The sequence below is a fragment of the Galleria mellonella genome, unplaced genomic scaffold (genome assembly GCF_026898425.1).
Source record: "Galleria mellonella isolate WM207_F2 unplaced genomic scaffold, CSIRO_AGI_GalMel_v1 utg1267, whole genome shotgun sequence".
Taxonomy (NCBI): domain Eukaryota; kingdom Metazoa; phylum Arthropoda; class Insecta; order Lepidoptera; family Pyralidae; genus Galleria; species Galleria mellonella.
Window position 1 is genome coordinate 202,135 of NW_026441987.1, and position 19,635 is coordinate 221,769.

General features: G+C 32.6%; 1 protein-coding gene across 1 annotated transcript; it reads left to right on the forward strand.

Annotated features, from left to right (window-relative positions):
- The first annotated feature begins 411 nt into the window (after positions 1 to 411).
- On the forward strand, positions 412 to 19,589 carry LOC113520234 (pro-resilin-like). The gene is made up of 3 exons (XM_031914735.2): positions 412 to 486; positions 3,863 to 3,921; positions 17,756 to 19,589. The coding sequence occupies exons 2-3, from the start codon at positions 3,897 to 3,899 to the stop codon at positions 19,204 to 19,206; spliced, it is 1,476 nt and encodes a 491-aa protein (XP_031770595.2). The 5' UTR covers positions 412 to 486; positions 3,863 to 3,896; the 3' UTR covers positions 19,207 to 19,589.
- Positions 19,590 to 19,635: the final 46 nt, after the last annotated feature.

Genomic DNA, 19,635 nt, shown 5'->3' on the forward strand with positions numbered 1-19,635 from the left:
TTTACAATATTAATATGAAACCAATATGAGAGTAATTTCTGTGGAATTCAAAAAGTTTTAAAGTTTCAAAATTAATGAAGATACTGTTACATAAATAACATACACACAAAAAACTCTAATTGACTAACTCTAATTGGGGATTATCAGTTCTTCTCTTTCAATCAAAAGACACGCCTAGTTTTTTCTTTTATATAGATTGAGATAGGTATCACGTATTTATTCTCTTTGGTTCGAACAACAAAACCGGTCAGTTTTACCACAATGTAAGTAGGTATTCCCTTATTTAATTTAACCGTAGGGCACTAAGCTTTAACCACACATCTAAAGTTGGCACACACATTTTGCAAACCAACTAACACTGTGCCCTCTGTTCTGAAGGCATCCCTTCATGAGCGGTGGTGGTTACTATAGCAACGGTCATAAAAGCCTGCGCGTGCGATCATCGCCGCAGTCCGTGCCTACGCGCTATCGCTCCGTACGCACACGGTGAGTCATTTTGAAAAAAGCTATTCGAAATTCAAAATTTGAAGTGTACTTTTCAAAAATGGAATCGAAAGTGTTGTTGAGGTTCAATATAGGTATAGAGAGTGAGCAATTTACTGTGAGAAAATGTGTTATTTTTTTTAAAGTTTAATTAGTATAATAACAATAGTTCTTAGGAATGGCTCAGTATTATTGATACGGTATCCCCGATATATTTATCACAATGTGTCACAGTATATTTATTTTATTAAGCCTGCGGTGCTGTTATTGTCTATAAGCAACCATTGCCATTTTCCATCAGGCTGGCCTTAGCTTGTTTCCCATTCCATATGCCATTAAATATATAGATATATTTAGTCATAAAGTACATATATGTATCTAAGAGTATTTTAGATACAGTTTAAATATTTACCAATAACAATATATAGGTTCTTACCATATATCTCGAAATACCGAATAATAAGTGTAATCTTATTTGTATAGTAATATATTAAATATATCTTTAAAAACTTACGCGTAATTGTATACTCTATTTACTATGACAAATCAATTTGTAAATATTTTCATAGAAAATATTTAATTTAAGGATGGTAACGAAACAATTTTTTTAATATGATTTAATTATCGTAAATTTTTATAAATTAAGTAACAGTAGTAAATTAAGTAAAAGTAATAAAATAAAATAACAATATTTTTTTATTTTATCTAAAAAAGGAATTAAGATATATTATTTATTTATATTATACTTTATTATACACAAAGATTACATAAATATAAATTATTTTTATAAAAGATATTCGATAGCAAAGATTACACAATAAGATTGCATTGTTTTAAATTATTTTCAATAAATATGTAAAACAGGCGAGTTTAACTATAAGACTTCTCTTCCAGTAAACCCTGAGTGGAAAGGAGAACTATAGATACCATTTAATGTAGAATATAAAATTAAGGTACGGAAAAAGTCTTGACAAAGACAAAATTGATTTGTAATTAGCGGAAATATCGCGAAGCATCCACATAAAAAATAAAAAAAAAGTACAATAACATTAAGAATCATTAATTTACATATCAGATAAAAATAATAGTATTTATTCACACAAATATTGTGTAGGTACATTTAATGAACAAAACTTGGTGACAATACCATATTAAAATTCTTTTCCCAATAATAGCCTCGTTTTTGCAAACTAATGCATAATGTAGACAATGCAGATTGTCTCACATGTTGTGAATTTAATCATTTTCTTTGCGCGCATTGTTATCTATACTCGAAACATATTGTGGAAGGAAGTCTTCCTGTCTGTATCATGATCTTGATTTATCTGTGCTGTTCCATATTTTTTTATAATTCTGTATGTTACACTCGTTAATTAAACGACTAAATTGACTTTTTTTATGAAAGTAAAAATGGCGAATTAGTTAACGAAAGTATTGATGAAAAAATGTAAATGATTGTCTATGATCTTTATAAAATATCGTTCCATTAATGACTAGACAAAAAAAGAGAATGTACAATGCAAGAAATAAAAGAATAAAAACTCCAAATAAGTAGATATAATTAAAGATGGTTAATTTATAGCAATATTTATATAAATTGTAGTTATATTATCTATAAATTGGTCCAATAACCTAAATATTAAATTCTTCGGTTAACCAATATACAAAATCGGTTATTCAATATAAAATATGGAAACGAAGAGCCCTATCGAAATTAATATAGATATCAGGCTAGTACTTGCGATACTGAAATGGGTGATGTCCTATTTTTTCCTTCATCAATGTCTAGATGAAGCCAATAAATAGATATCGCAGCTGTACCGATATAACCCATGCCTAGTGGGGGGAAAGTGATTGTTAGTAATGAGATTTAACAACCTCATTGCTAGCAATACACCCTATTAGGTCGACCTCCACGCGGTTCCCCCTGGAAACCATAGTGGTTAATTCTTGTTCAGTTGGTCACTATGGACCAACTGACCTGCTATCATCCTCATCTGTCACCCTTCACTGGTGCCCCGTCAGCGTATACCGATAGCGCAGGCGGGGTTACCATTCCATCTTCACCGATAAAAAAAAACCCATGCCTAGTTATAATAAGCTAATATCTTCTACCTATGGAAACTTTTGAAAAAAAAACAACAGCTGAAGAAGTACAGGCAAGAACCCGTTCTTCTTGGCTGAAAATGCGTTCCAAATAGGCGGTAATGAAAGAATGACTATTCAAAAATGCTTCAATCTAAGTTTGCTTGAAGAAAAATATTTCTTGCTTTCTTTCTTTCAATAGAAAAAATCCATGCACAGCATTTATATAGTAGGTTATTATATAATAGTAAAAAGCGTAGATATTTTACTGGACTAGGTGTTATTTTGCAGATGTCCATATCACTGGTTATTTGATTAGAATTACTTTGTTTAATTCCGCTACGGAATTATAATACGCGTAGTAATATTTTAAAATACGTAACCAGGACATTGGAGACTCGGATAGGTATTCTAAATAGCTATTAGGATGAAAAATTATCCTTAAAAAATCTTTCTAAATAGGTGTGTAACTGACGGACTTTAAAGTAATAAATATAAAAAACAAACGAATGTGGAACCTACTTCTTTTTGTTGTCAATTGAAAATGGAACGAAGCATACCAGGTTTAAATAAAAATTAATAAGTGAGTGATACCTACTGAAGCAATTTGTTTTATATAGTGTCCTTCTAGTAGGTAACATAAATGTTAAAAACATCAATTCTTAACCTAATTTAACAAAACTTGGAAATCTCACACGAAAACGATGAGCTCATAGCAGTGTTATCACAAATAAGTTATTGCTCAACTGATTGCTATCAAATTTATCTATTTAAATCAAGTTAATAGTTAAGTTTTAAACAATAGACATTATGCGCGTGCGTCTTCTCATTCGCAATCTGTGAGATAAATCTTAAACGAATTCAATTTCCTGCTAGTTATCCAGTTAACAAGTTAATTGGGACAATTTTTATTTCCATGCCCTCTTCCATATTTCATGCTAACTCCATTACTTACCTCTAAATAAAAGTTTAAACCAAATTATTATCTATTAAAGATATCATATCTACATTAAGTTTCAACTTTACTAAACTCTATTAAAAAGTTAACTTTGATAGAGAAGATGGACTATTAAGGATTGTGTTTGGAAATAAAAAAAAAATACTTTAAGCTTGTGACAATGTTCATATGAGATTACTTATACCAAAAAAAATACCAAAATCAGTTTAGAATTAGCATAAATATCGATAAAAAAAAATGTGAATAGTTTTTTTTTTTATATTTCTACCGCCTATCCAAAACTACAGTAGTGAGATTTAATCTATAAGGTTTAAAAATATCTCCTTATTTTTTCAGGTTTAGTCTAAGTCCCCACAGCAGCACCGACAACATGCTGCGTTCGTTAACATTTTGCAGTAAGTATTATTTTTGTTTAATTTCTCTACTTAAATTAGTAAGTTGATGAGAAGGTCATTAAATGGGGTCATTAATTTCTATACCAATTTTATTATTTAATTAACTTTCACTGTTACAAGTGGTGATGATGATGATGATTGATGATACAGCCGAGCTGACATGATTAGTGAGTGAACTCACAATATGTAACCTTATATTAGCTTGCCAACAAAAGCATTTGATACGCTTGCGTGGAAAAATAGGTATTACATTTAGATTTTTTTAAATGGCCCACCTAAATAACTACTTTTTTGTATAGATTTATATTTTTTAGATTTTTTTAATATAAAATGAGCCGTTTTTTATGTTGTTTCACCATAATATTTGAAATGATTAAAACTTTTTGTGTTTTAATAGGTATTAATTAAAAAAGCCTCTGTAATATCTGCTCTGTACCTAACAATAAACGTCTTGGAAATTTCTCCTTATGCTAAATATTATATATTTTTGCACATTCATTCAGATTCCTTTGTATATACATCTACTTCAAAGTTTTGTAATAGACAAAACCTTTACATTATGCGACTTTTTCGCCCTAGTACCTATTTCGAAATCAGGATAGATTTAAAAAAAATAACTTGTCTTTCCTCGTGCATCAAAGTGGACCTCATATCCAGCAATAAAATCTTATTACATGCATTAGAAATCTCTGTAATTATAATTTATATGATACACGCAATTTTTTTTTTTTTTGCTAATTAATGCTGATCCTCATATAATAAGATGTATTATGACATAATGGCCAAGGAATTTAATTGCCCATTAAATACTGTGAGATAACTGTATTTGTTGCGCGTCGTAGTCTCGTCTTGTTTTAATTTATTTTTTCGCAAAAGAACAATGATATTAGGTGTAATAATGGTAAACAGTAGATGCATTACAAGAGCTGGTAATGTGTTAATTAACGCCTATATAACATGTGCATATACTTCCGTGCAAATGACAAACACTAGCCATCTTATTAATACTTATTGTTATTATCACTCCACCAATTTTTCAATTATTTGATAACTAGCTGTATCCCGCAGTTCCTCGCTCGCGTCTGCGTGAATCTATATGAATAAAACAAAGTTGGGTTAGTTCAGGCGTTACAAATAACTCCAGAACGGTTGGATAGATTTTGATGATCTATGATTTGTTGGATTCGTCTCTTCCCCGAATAGAAGAATACAAAAAAAAATATTATGAATGTTAGGCAAAATTCGCTAGATCAACTAGTCAATAAATAATGTATTCTATGTGCTACGTAGGATATAGCCTACTTGTGTAAAAAATTTCATTCAATCGCTTAGTAGTTTACGCGTGAAAAAGTAACAAACATCCTACAAACTTTCGTACTTATAATATTAATAAGATAAGGTGAAATGCCTATAAGACCATATAACGAAATATACATACATAGCTTCTTTGTAAAATACGAGCAATGAACAAAAAAAAAACAATTAGCTTTGGGTACTGAGCGGCCCATATGAACATGCCGGTAGCTTATAATAGGTTAGGCACCTCATATATTCGTAAGTTTAAAATTTTTTCAATATACAAAAAAACATAAAAATATGTTTCTACACTCTACAGACACCACTTTCCATCAGGTGAGCCGTCAGATTGTTTGTTATTCTAAGTTGATTAAAAAAAATGTTCAGCTGTGACCTACAGTTTTTTTAAGTCATAGAGAAAAAATACTATACCACAGATAAATATAATACCTAATTCAAAACGCCTATGTAATTATCAATTAATTTAAAGTAGTTTGAATTATTTAATAAAACATTATCTACGACGTTAAGAACTCCACAAATTATGTAACTTGATATCATTCTCGTATTTGTTGTTTTTTTTTTTTTTTGTTTAAATAGATGGCGTATTTTTATAACATCATGTCATTGTATTCAGTGGGAATGACCTTGATACAAAACGATAGTTTTTATCCATCTAGACTAGGACATTAATACAAAAATATAGGTTTCATAAATATTCATAACTAGTTTTTGCCTGTAACTTCGTACGCATGGATTTTGGAAGTTGAACAATTCAATGAAGTAGATACCAAAATGGCGTATCAGAATAAAACATATTTTATTCACATTTATCATCATATCAGCCGTTAACTGTCCACTACTAAATATATGTTCCCTCATTGGAGAGTTTTGCCAGTAGTTGCCACGTTTGACAGACGGATTGGCAAATGCAGTTAGGATTTGGTGGTGTTTTAAGAAGGACGCTACTGCCCATGTCTCGACCATTGAGCTGTCTCAGTGCCCTCTTACGACACACACGGTAAAAGAAGGGTTGGCCTACTCTTTGCCGGGACCACACGGCATACCTTAATTAATAAAAAAGATCATTTCATATTTATCTTAATTAATAATTCATACTCTCATATAATTATTCATAAGGCATATGTTGCGTAAATATACAAAAAATTCCAGTGACTTAGTTCTATTACAATTGTACAATATGAGTACATAACTTCATAAGACCCCAGTGTTATTTAAATATAATAAAACTGTAACCAGACGATGATGTTACCAGAGGGAGACTTTGTACAAAAGTCATTTGCTCGGGTACCTCTGTCCCATTCGTGTTTCAACCGTAAACCAGTTATGTTTGCATGGCTCGGTTTGAAGGGTGGGATATGGCGTGAATTTACTGGGTACAGAGGAATAACACCTGAGTCCTCAGGAATAGCAACGCGAAACAGTATACTCTGTTATGTCCATGATACTGCTCATGTCTATAGGCGACGGTTACCACTTTCCATCAGGTAGGCCGTCAGCTTGTCTGCCATTCTAAGTTGTATAAAAAAAATGGGAAAATATTTAAGAAAAAATTAATAAAGGTCCTTTATATTGGGTCTTTATAAGGGGTTTTTTATTGGGTCGGCGTAATATATTTTTTATCCATATTACAAGAAAATTTGGCTTAGTTTTATGGCCGCCTGCCTGACGTCAACCCTCTTTGGGAATGCATTTGTCGGTGGTTTCAGCCATCTACGGTATGGAGGAAAGAATTAAGAAAAAAAGGAAGGAGCCGTAGAAAATGCTTAAAGGAAATTGGTAAATAAGAAGAATCCCGCATAAGTCCCTTAGACTTATGCGGGATAGGAAAGGGGTGGACCAATAGACGTAATAGAACAATATTTTTTAGAATTTTTGTCTGACCGTCTGTTTGTCTTTAAATTTATTCCGGCATCACGCAAAAACTACTTCACCAAATTGGATACAGTTTTCATAGTTGTGTTCCACAGAAGGTCTAATTTAAAATGTGATATATGTTTTATTTTGATATGCCATTTAGAATTAGTCTATATAGGTTTACTTACTTCTAAAACTCAAGCGTACAAAGTAGCCAGCAAAAAGCTAGTTTTCTTCATTCTTTATTAAATACATTATAATCTTAATTAATATATTTTTGTAAATTTATTTTTATTTTATTGTAAAATTTCCATAAACAACATTTGAATATAAGTGAATTTTATATGAACATGACTAAAAAATAAATCACAACTAATTACTTGGCGGTGTCAACACTGATTCGGGACCGAAAGTTTCTATGTTAGATCCCATGATAAAAGAGTTAGAATTTTTGATCATTAATTCAGTTCAGGTTAAATTTTTAACCTGAATTTATTTGATATAGCCATGTAGAGACCGTCATAGAATAGGCCACCACTTTCTTTTCCATGGGTGTCGACTAGAGGGAGCTTATGGTAGAAGAATGAGCAGTAGCGTCCCTCTTAAAACATTACCAAAAGTCAAACTGCGGTTGCTAACCCGCCTGCAACTTGCACACACTGCAACCATGGCAACTGCTGGCAAAACCCCCTTATAGGGGAAGTTATGTTTTTTTTTTGATGGGTGAAAATGGTATGGTAACCCCGCCTGCGCTAACGGAATACGCTGGCGGAGCACCAGTAAAGGGTGAAATTAACCATGATAGTTTCCAGGGGGAACCGCGAGGAGGTCGACCTGGTTGGGTATATTGCTAGCAATGGGATTCTCAGTCTCCATTAGTAACAATCCCTTTCCCCCCGGGGAAGCTATGTTCAGCAGTGGACAATTAACGGCTGATATAACAACTTATTTTTTTTTATCTCAAATTGTTATTGTGAAAAATCTCTAAAATTATACAACGATTATTTTTTTTTGTCACAATGCGGAATTCTTTATTACATCTTTTTATACACATTATGTTGTATAGATAATAATATAACTACGTGTTTCCTATATAAAGAAAAAAAAAAACAAAAAATGTTAAGTTACTTAATGGAACAAAACTCAAGTTCTTTGTCATTAACTATTATAAACTAAATAGGAGATTTTATAAAATATAAACATGTAAGATGATGAGACATACTATAATTATATTTTTTATTTAGCTTGTAAATAATGGTGATGAGAAATAATAATGGTGCGTCTAACGTACTTTTTTCACGTCATATAACAAATTTTTAATTTCTAAGTACATACCTGTATATATTTCCAAATGTTTTGAATTTGCATTTTGTATTGAAGCATATACTACAATAAATAAGTCTGTTTTTTGATTCTTAAGATTTACTGAAAAATTTTGAATTAATTAAAAATGTGTTCATACTAATGGCCCGCCCCGACTTCACACGGTATTTTAAATATACAATAAAACATATGTTACTCGCTAATAATGTAGTAAAGAAAAAAGTAGTAAGAAATTTCAAATATCGATTGTTGAATTTATCCATGGCAAACAAATATACGAAAAATCTAATCTTTTCTATTTATTAGTGGCATATTAATTATTTTTTTAATCTATTAATTGTATCTGTGGTATATGTTTCTTACAAACAAACGAACACATTTCAAAACATACTACGCCATAAAGATTGTCAAATAGATGTACCTACAGATTGATTTTTGCAATATGCCTTCGAAATCATTTGCGTAATCTATTTATTATTTATAATTTCTATTTATTTACACATACCTATAATTGGACACCTCTAATTGATAAACGAATTAGAGTCGATTCAAACGTAACCAAACGTAATCGATTATTATACAAAATGACAAATCACATTTACACATTCCATTATAGTACCTAAAGTTTATTAATTGATCAAACATCAATCAGAGATGAGCTTCAACTGTTCATTATTCTTTATACCAGGAGTGACCGACTTGTCTTGACCCAAGATCTACTGTTTACTGACGAAACCCTATGTGATCTACCAATTACATACTTCTTGAAGTCTCAAATGAAACAACATAGTTTATTACACATTTATATTGTATTATAGTATTTTTTATTTTATTAAAAGGACAAAATATAAGACTATAAATTATTCTTAGTAACATACATACATACATATCTGTCACGCCTGTCTCCCATTAGGGTAGGCAGAAACAATGGAACGCCAAATGCTTCGATTCAAACAAACCTCTTTCGCTTCTTCCACATTTATCAATCTTAGTAACTATTTATTTATATTAGTGTAAGCATTGCGTCTGAGCACGTTCCGCTAAATTAGCAAAATATAATATGTTTTGACTTTCCACGATCGACTGGACTATTAGTCGCGATCGATCGGTTGACCACCCCTGTTTTATTCATTTATTTTTACTAACGTTAGTAGATTAACTATAGGAGAAAGTTAAGAAGAAAAATAAATGAGAGGTGTTAATAGAAGCAACAGAAGCCAAAATTTTTTTTTTTTATTTTTATCTGTCTGAAAAGAACTATTGTACCAAATTGGACGTGGCTTTCACAATTATTTTATGATACGCCAGTATCAGGATAGATAGATGGCTCTATCGGAATGATTATCAATTTCTAAAATTCACGCATGCGAGGTGCGGATAAAACTAGTGTAATACAAACATAAAATGTTGTTCGTTGGTAGGTCTGTATTGAGATTGACTGAACAAACTTTTTTTATACCACTGAGGTGGCAAACAAGCATACGGCCCACCTGATGGTAAGTGGTTACCGTAGCCTATGAACACCTGCAATACCAGAGGTATTACGCGTGCGTTGCCTGAAGAAACCTCTTTACCCCCCTTTTTAAGATTTAACTCTTTTTAAAAAGGTTTTAGATAAAGAAAGCTTTGAAAATTCGAACAACTTTTCATGATGTTTTTATATCAGAAATAAAATTATGCTATCTATGCCACATTTTCCGATGGCTGCAGATTCGATCTCGCATAATACAAGCATTGATGTTCAAAATATTTTCCTTTTTATGAAGTAAACTATTTAATTATTAACTTATTAAATATTCCTTGTATTTAAGTAAATGTATTAAAGTATTTCTAACAGTTGCCTGCTTAGTTTGAGACTAGACGACACTATGTATGTTCAGTGAGACTAATTTTATTTATATTATAATACTATTAAAGCTTTTATTTCAGAAGTGTAATCTAGTCTAATACACAAAGGAAGACTGCCTCTCTGATATTCGAAATCACCTTTCACATTGCCAATTTTGTTATCTAACCTTTAATAATCTGCATTAAAAACAAAACTCGGTCGTAAGGCGTGTCTATAGCCATCCGTCTACGAACTTTTCTAAAACAGACGCCACATAATCTGATATTGTGACCTGACCTCAGGTTATTAGTGTCTGGCGGACTCATACGCCACTTATAATTAGATGACTCAACATATAGCGATTGATTATTATATAGTAATTATTTTATAAGTTCAATTTTATGATGTTTAAATAAAGAAGAATAGTTGAGGCTTTTACAGGAAGTGTTTGAGGTTATAGTGTAGGTTATTGCAGTTAAAATATTTATAATCAATGTATAACTTTAATATTTTTTTTTATTCACTTATTCATTTATTTAGACTTTATTGACTAATAAAACGTAACCAACCAAGGACAAACTTTTGCTAATAACATTTATTTATTCTTTAGTATTTACAAGATATGTATTGTAGTGTATTGTATTGTATTACCTTTACTGTACATATTTTATACGGAATACATCAAAAGACCTAATATACAATGTATGTAGATACGCTGTGTAGATCCCCGCATAGAATGAACCACTTCTTTCCTTCCCGTGGGTGTCGTAAGAGGCGACTAAGGGAGCATATGGTAAAGGGATAGGAAGCAGCGTCCCTCTTAAAACTTATGTAAAAGCCTAACTGTGGTTACCAGCCCGCCTGCCAAGCGTCGCAACTACTGGCAAAACTCCTCTTATGGGAAAGGCTAATATTCAACAGTGGACAGTTAACGGCTGAAATAAACAGTAAAAATATACAAGATATGTGTACAGCCTTTTCTCTACCAATCTACCTTTGAAGCAAGAGCAGTGTTACATTAAAGTGGTTTAGAATAGAAAAACGAAAGGTTACAATTTAGTTCTATACTAGATAAGATGTTACATATAATTTAAGACATTAATTATTCCATATAGTATATTTTATTGAGTTAAAGAAACATCAAATGAATTAAATCCCTATTTATAGCAAAATGAACATGAAGTCAATCCAGGATGAATCCAAATTTATTGCAAAAATAATACACATAATTGATACAGAATAGAGGGAAAAATCGTGCAATGTACATACAAAAAATAAAAGTGAATTGAGAATCTACTCCTTTTTTCTCACTTAAAAACTTCAATCGTGACAAAATTAAAAAAGAATGAGTAAATCTGGCAATTACAAAAAAAATCATCAATGATCAAATCATTGAAGAAGGCTGTTGAAAATTGGGAAAACGGCAATTATAAATTTAAAGATGGACATAAAATGTGTTATGTCATGATTAATTAAATATGGCGGACAAAGTTGCAGTTTACGAGTATAGACCTATTATGACTATAAAACCATAAAGTAGCGGATAACGGCTGTTAAAAAAATAATAACGCTGTTTAGGTTCCTTTAAAGTCCGTGCGGACGACGGACATTTTGTCCGTAGAGGAAAAATTCTCTTGAGTAAATCGCACACAACATGTAACATGCAATTTTTAGAGATAACATCCCTAAAAATTGCATGTTACAACATGTTATAAGCAAACTAAAATATAGGTCATGGATTGTCTGTCATTGAATTTAAAATTGAAGCAGGCAGGGATTTTTTTTTTTTTTTTTATAGAAAAGTGCCCCACGCAGAATATTAGTCATATCTTTTAAAAAGATAAAGTAGGTTTTTTATTAGGAAAAAATATTGTAAAGATCAAATGGCTCAGTACTCATATGTTAGCTATCTTTTTATCATTTATTTAATAATAACTGCCACGATTAACAAGCGAATTGACAATCGCAATTAGACTTTGGTAATGTTTAAAGAAGGATGTTGCTGCCAATCCCTCGACCATAAAGTTTCCTTAGTCGCCTTCTACAACAGCCTCGGGAAAGGAAGGGGTAGCCTATTCCATACCGGCACTACACTTCGAACCTATCTTTTAAAAAGACAACATTTCTATTAAAACTATTATTGTAAACAAGAAACGGCTCAGTAATAAAGTAAAAAAGACTGTAGAGTAGTCGTGTAGAGTCCCACAAACTATTATGAATATTGCGAAATAAATACTTCCTTTTTTTTACTCAATAATTTTCATATGATGACTTTGACATTGTGTAACTGTTATAGCAGTAGGCAAGAAAATAAAATAGCTTAAATATTATGTTGTTTGTAAAGTATAAGGGTTTAGATAAAAATATATTACGTGGTCCCCGCATAGATTGGGCCACCCCTTGCTTTTCCGTGGTTGTCATAACAGGTGCCTAAGATAATAATCGAGGGATGGGCACAGCGTCCCTTTTAAAACATCACCAAAGACCAACTGCAGTTGCTAATCTGCCTACCAAGCATGGTATCTACTAGCAAAACTCCCTCTTATGGGGAAGGCCTATGATCAGCAGTACACAATTAATGAATGATATAATAATGAAATAAATATGTATCCAACGACGTTATTTACAATAAATTATTTTTTGAACATCAGAAATGAATGTCTGATAAACTACAAACGACTATTGTTAATAAAAAAAAATTAAATATAGTAAATATAATAAACAATATGCTCACAACAGTCATAGGAATTTATTGACTGTAACATACCACACAATATTTCACCGAGCATATTTGAATCTAACGTGGCTTGAGGCGAGCTTACGAGTACCACCGTCACGCGGAGTGATTCGGTTTATCAGCTGTATCTATGTGTTTTGTGTACAATTTAAATTTATAAATAAAAAAAGCATAAAAAAGAAAAGAGCTAATTTGTTTTAACAGTAAAATTCCACGACCAAATAGTAGTTAATCTTAGCCACGTCCTTTGCGATATATAAAATCGGATCAAAGATCTGAGGTTTGCATATACTCGTATATTTACATTCTTCTGAAACAAACGATCTTTGCTTTTAATAAATGGTTGACGTTGCCCCAAACGATTAACGAGTATATACTAAATGTGAAACTGAATTATATCTACATTTAATGACTGGGTTACGTTCTCGCATCTATTTCAAAAGACTTGCTCCACGTTACTTAAGCAAATTGCAAGCGACATAACGCCCGGTAATAAATGAACGTTTTCGCACGTTATCGTGAATCTTCCCAACCACTTCAATTTCCGACAATGGAACAAGGAAATATGGCCACTATGATCCAGAAATTAAGTGCCTAATCTAAATACTGTTGCCAAATAGAACACTCCAGTTGTCTAGCTACAACAGCTTCCTTGATCCATTTCGTGACGGCCGTGCACGAGTGGCGCCGCGGTGTGGCGAAGATCTTAAACTTTGCGGTAAAAGCATTTTTATGTTAACACTTTCTAATTCAAATTTCAACACATTTGCCACATTTTTTTTTTATCTTGTAATATTTTAATTAGGTATTATAAATTAAAAAATATTAATTTGTAAGCTCTTTTCTTTTTTAACAGATGCTTAATTTTTTTTAATCATAAAACGCGGAATTTATGCGGTCTTACAACTAATAGGTAACTCTAAAATTCTACTATTACAAAATATATAAGTCTAAGTGGTCTTACGATAGAAACTCGCTAAGATGAAATTAAAAAGTTAGACTATTTTTGATGTAGTATTATTGTAGACAAAAACTCTACCTAATTTAGACAGACCTAAAGAAAGACAAAAACTATTATACGATTTAAAAACAAGTATAGCATTATTATTATTATTAAAAAACGGGCTTTTTAAGCTGAAAAACCTGTGACATTACGACCTTTCCATGACGTTTTTTGCTCGCCCTGTAGTGAAGTGTAGCAATAGTACTAAGTCATATTCTAATGCACTATTTCCATAGAATAAACATTTTAATATATAACAGATTTTCTCAGAAACAATATTAAATTGTATATCATCAAAACATCATGGGACAATCATAATTTTATAAATTATCGTTATTGAAATAATGTCTTTACTACGTTGAAACAGAGTCGATAATCGCTACGACTTCTAAGTAAAGGGTTAGTGTTTAGGACAATTTTACACTTACAAATACCCAAGGCGATTTTGCAATCATTATATACAGCTTTGAGAGTGGGAAATAGTCGTAACTAAAGAAAATTACTACCCTTCTAGAACTTCGCTCCTCTCCTTACAACAAACGTGTAATGTGTTCCAGTCTATTCGTTTCGTAATCTTTTATGATACTGCAATCAGTCATTAATTCAATGCCTACTTCAGCTTCACAGAATCAACTTGAACAGTAATTGATGGGCAGCATACTGCAATACCTCTGGTGTTACAGGTGTTACAGGTGATCATGGGCGGTGATAGTTATTTACCATTAGGTGAACCGGTAACTCGTTTGCCCCCTGTGTGGTAAAAAAAAGTATTCTAAAAATTCTATTTTTTACCTATAGTAGGTAATTTTTTTTTTAATGGATGATAATGAAATGGTAACCCTGCGCCTGCGCTATTGGTATACACTGGCGAGGCACCAGTGATGAATGATTGGTGAGGATAAAAAAGCAGATCAGTTAACCCACTGTGTGTGAACATCTGCAATTCAGCACGATGGTTTCCAGGAAATTTCCACGTGAAGGTCGACCTGACAGGGTATATTTCTAGCAATGGGACTCGTAGTCTATATTACTAACAATCCCTCTCTTCATCAGTACCTCACTGTTGAACGGATCTAATCATCACAAAGATGAAACGTGTAACGTGGTTACATAGAGACACAAAGGGATCGAATCCACGACCGCCGGACAAGGCGGTGCGTTAAACCACTAGACAAACAAGGACATCGATTTACCAACAATTATAAAAAGATTTCCAAATTACGAAATGTTTTGCGAAAACATTAGCAGATCATCCGATGTTATTGTTTAGGTACCACAAATCTTATACCACAATAAGACCGGACAGTGATCATTATGATTTTTCCATCGCATCGCATGAGGCAATCTCAATGTCACTTGCAAAACGTTGACTAACAACAAAAGCCCTAATCACAACGTGACCGACACCTAAAAATTACGCTGACGTGAGCAATTAAGCTCAAGTATTATTAATTTATGTTATTGCTTGTTATAGCCCAAAATCACTGATCTCTTTTATTTCATTCTTTATTATACATACATACATACATACATATCTGTCACGCCTGTCTCCCATTAGGGTAGGCAGAAACAATGGAACGCCAAATGCTTCGATTCAAACAAACCTCTTTCGCTTCTTCCACATTCATCAATCTTTATTATCTATATAATAAATCATGAAATGAAAGAAATCATGAAATAATACTAAAGTATCTAAATAATAATAATAATAGTACCAGAGTAGGAATTTTTATAAAAGTTTGCTTGGGTACCTCTATCCCACTAGTGTTTCTACGGTAAAGCAGTTTTATTTTTATTTTTTTTATACAACTTAGAATGTCAAATAAGCTGACGGCCCACCTGATGGAAAGTGGTAACCGTCGCCTATAGACATGAGCAGTACCATGGACATAACAGAGTATACTGTTTCGCCCATGATACCCCCCATGCGTTGCCATTCCTGAGGACTTAGGTGTTATTCCTCTGTACCCTGTAAATTCACGCCATATCCCACCCTTCAAACCGAAACACAGCCATGCAAACACAACTGCTTTACGGCTGAAACACGAATAGGACAGAGGTACCCAAGTAAACGACTTTTGTACAAAGTCTCTCTCTGGTTGTTGTGTTTGCATGGTTGTGTTTCAGTTTGAAAGATGGGATATGGCAATGAATTTTAGTCCTCAGGAATGACAACGCATGGGCGAAACAGTATACTCTGTTATGTCCATGGTACTGCTCATGTCTATAGGCAACATGGCTTTTCGCGTCTTTTTAACATGTTTCTTATTCACATTACACAGCATTTTTGAAATTATCAAAGATACTTTGGAATATTTAATTTATACTATTTTATACTCAACTTTAAGTTTACTGTTCACGCAAACGTATTACTAATTTGGTTTTATTCTTTATTTGGTCATTGTGGCTTACAGTAAACTTCTTGCACCTAATTGCCTAGTTGCTCAAGCACAAAACAATAGTATATCGATTATATTTGTTTAGTGTAATATAAATCTATTTCTTAGTTATAAAATTGAAATTGCATCGTAGTTAAATTTTCATATTAAGTAGGTATGTAGGAGATAAATAATAAGTAATTATATATATAAAAACATTATATATATGCATTTATAAAACTTTATTATGTACTCGAAATTTTGATATTTTCAATAATCTTACGAAGATTTGTTGGTAATTTTACTTGGTAAATTAATAAAAACAAAAATCCCAGTTTATCCATGTAATATGGAATAAAAATCCTTGGAAACGCTCTATTATAAAGAGAACTCTCTTACAATATGATATAATCATGAACACTTACAAATAAATTCATCTATATATATATATATATATATATATATATATATATATATATATATATATATATATATATATATATATATATATATATATATATATATATATATATATATATATATATATATATATATATATATATGTATATATATATGTATATATATATAGGAACTCATCCTTTCAATTGTTTCCATAATTTCATATCCATAGGCATAATCTAAAATCTGATTCATCCCTTGCCACATTGTTTTCCAAATACAAGTATACATAACGTACAATTGATAGGTACATCAATAGAAAAGCATCAGTCACCAAAATCCATTTTAAGATTAGTACGTTCGCATAATTAGTCTTTTATTTTTAACGCTAACCATACGCATAATTAATATGTTACAGTGATCCAAAACAGCGTTACGTAAGGACAATTTCCCCATTAGGTGGATCACTTGCGAAACGATCTAATGGGGGACGGCTCTCACGCGATCTCATCTTGTAAACGATGTCGCTTTGTGCTTGTCTTGTACCACTTGTAATGAGAACAAGGAATAAGTATTCTGACCTTAAAAGCTATCAGACTAATGCTGATGAATAATTCATATATAAACTTTGATTTTCGCCTTTGATTTATCAGAGACGAGATAACACGGTCACTTTAATAAAATATAAATATTTACAATAGTAGATTGTAAATAATATGGAAAATGATATGGATACCGGAATATGTAAAATTACACAGAATGGAAGCATTACCTTCCTCTTACCTTATGCTCATACCTTAGTCCATAATAAGATACAATATATTCTGTGATAGTCACCGTATATTCTGTGATATTCAACAAATAAGTCAGTTATAAATCACAATATATCGCCATAAGATAATTACGTTTTCGCCAATTTTGCATTTCGATATGGCATCCCATAACTACATGTATTGTGCATTGATTTTAAAAATTTCTTTTTGTCTTTTCAGCGTTACTGGCTCTAACCCTCGCTCAAAGTGGATACGAGTATAATAAACCCGACACTCCATTTGGACAAGGGACGTCTCCAAGCCGACCAGTGGGAGCACCTACAGGACCTTCTGGTGGTTACCCAAGTTCTCCAACATCCCCTTCTTTCCCGGGTAGACCTCACAATGAAGACTTTACTAGCCCTATTTCTGGATCAACACCGAGTCACTCATCTGGTCCATCAGGAGGTCTAGGAAATCAAGGCTACCCTTCATCTGGACAGAGCCCTCAGGCAGGATATCCGGGACAAAGTCCATCTTTCCAAAGACCTGGTGGATCATCTTCAGGTGGATATCCTAGCCAAGGAAGCTCAAAATATCCTGGACAAGATCAAAATTATCCTGGTCAAACTGGAACAGCGTCAGGAAATTCCCATTTTGGACCCGATAACTCTGGCAGACCAGGCAATTCTGTATTTGGCTCCAATAGTCCAGGGGTTGGGTCTGGGTCTGGATCTAGACCTGGTTCACAAGATTTCGGTTCGAGTTCTCCTGGATTTGAGTCTGGTACTCAGGGTTTTGGAAGCAGTAGCGATAATACTGGTGCTTATGAAGGAGGTGATTATTCAGCCATTCCCGGAAACCCCGATATAGATTATCCAATTTTATCAGAAATCCCTCAAACTTCATTTAGGTGTGACGCTCAAGCTTACCCTGGTTACTACGCCGATGTTGAAACTCGTTGTCAAGTATTCCATGTTTGTGCTAATAATATAACTTATGATTTTCTCTGCCCTAATGGAACAGTTTTCTCTCAACAAGTTTTTGTTTGCGTCTGGTGGAATCAATTTGATTGTAATTCTGCTCCTAGTCTTTATGGACTTAACGCAAATCTATACGACTACTCTATAACTGGATCTTCCCAAGGAAATTATAATGGTGGAAATAATGATTATACACAAAACCTACAAGGACCTGGACCATCGCAAGGATCAACTGGAAACTACCAAGGGAGCTCATTACCCCAAGGATCGGGTGCATATCCTGGAAGTACAAGACCTCAAGATTCATTAGGAAACTATCCTAACTCTAGGCCACAAACACCATCCGGCTTATATCAAGGAAGCTCAGGATCATCATCATATCCGAGTGGCACAGGGGCTCAAGGTTCTTCTGGTTCATATCCAAACAATCCCTCTCCACAAATTCCATCTTCGTATCCAGGGAATACTCCGTCACAAGGACAATCTTCATCATATCCTAGCAGCCCAGGTTCAGAAGGTCCTTCTCAAGGACCCACGTCCTTCCCGCCATCACAAAGCAGTCCCGGTTATCCTGGAAGTAGTCAAGGTTACCCATCGGGAAGACCAAGCGGCCCCAGTTTTTCTTCAGGAAGACCTCAAGATAATCAAAACAATGCAGGATTTCCGCCTTCACAGCCTAACAGAGAATATCTCCCACCTCGAAACTGATGTTTTAAATAATTTTAACTGGTAATTCTAATAATGTGTATCAATAGACTTTATTTATAGTTTAAATAGTAATATTATTTTTGTTTAATGTAAATTAGTGGTTAAGATTTGCCAAAATTAATCTTAGGAGCCAGTGCAGGCACTATGTAAAAAACGAACGGAAAGGTCGGTGCTGTTTAAATTAGGAACATCTTATCATCCAAATTATTTTAGAATAAATAAGATAATAATAAATCTGAATTTTTAATTTAATATTTTTAATAAATAACAGTTACATAGTTTCTTACAAAAATGTGATTAAATGACCATGAAGTTACCAATCGTATTAGTTGAGTAACTTATCAACTGTAGTCGAAAAAACATTTCCTATGTAAATTAATATTATTTTTATACCTACTTTGTAAATAAACATTTCATACTCAATAAAAT

Coding starts and splice junctions, on each gene's coding strand:
- LOC113520234 (XM_031914735.2), top strand. CDS start 3,897: ATGCTGCGTTCGTTAACATTTTGCA. Junction 3,922..17,755: donor GCGTTCGTTAACATTTTGCA/GTAAGTATTATT, acceptor TTGTCTTTTCAG/CGTTACTGGCTCTAACCCTC.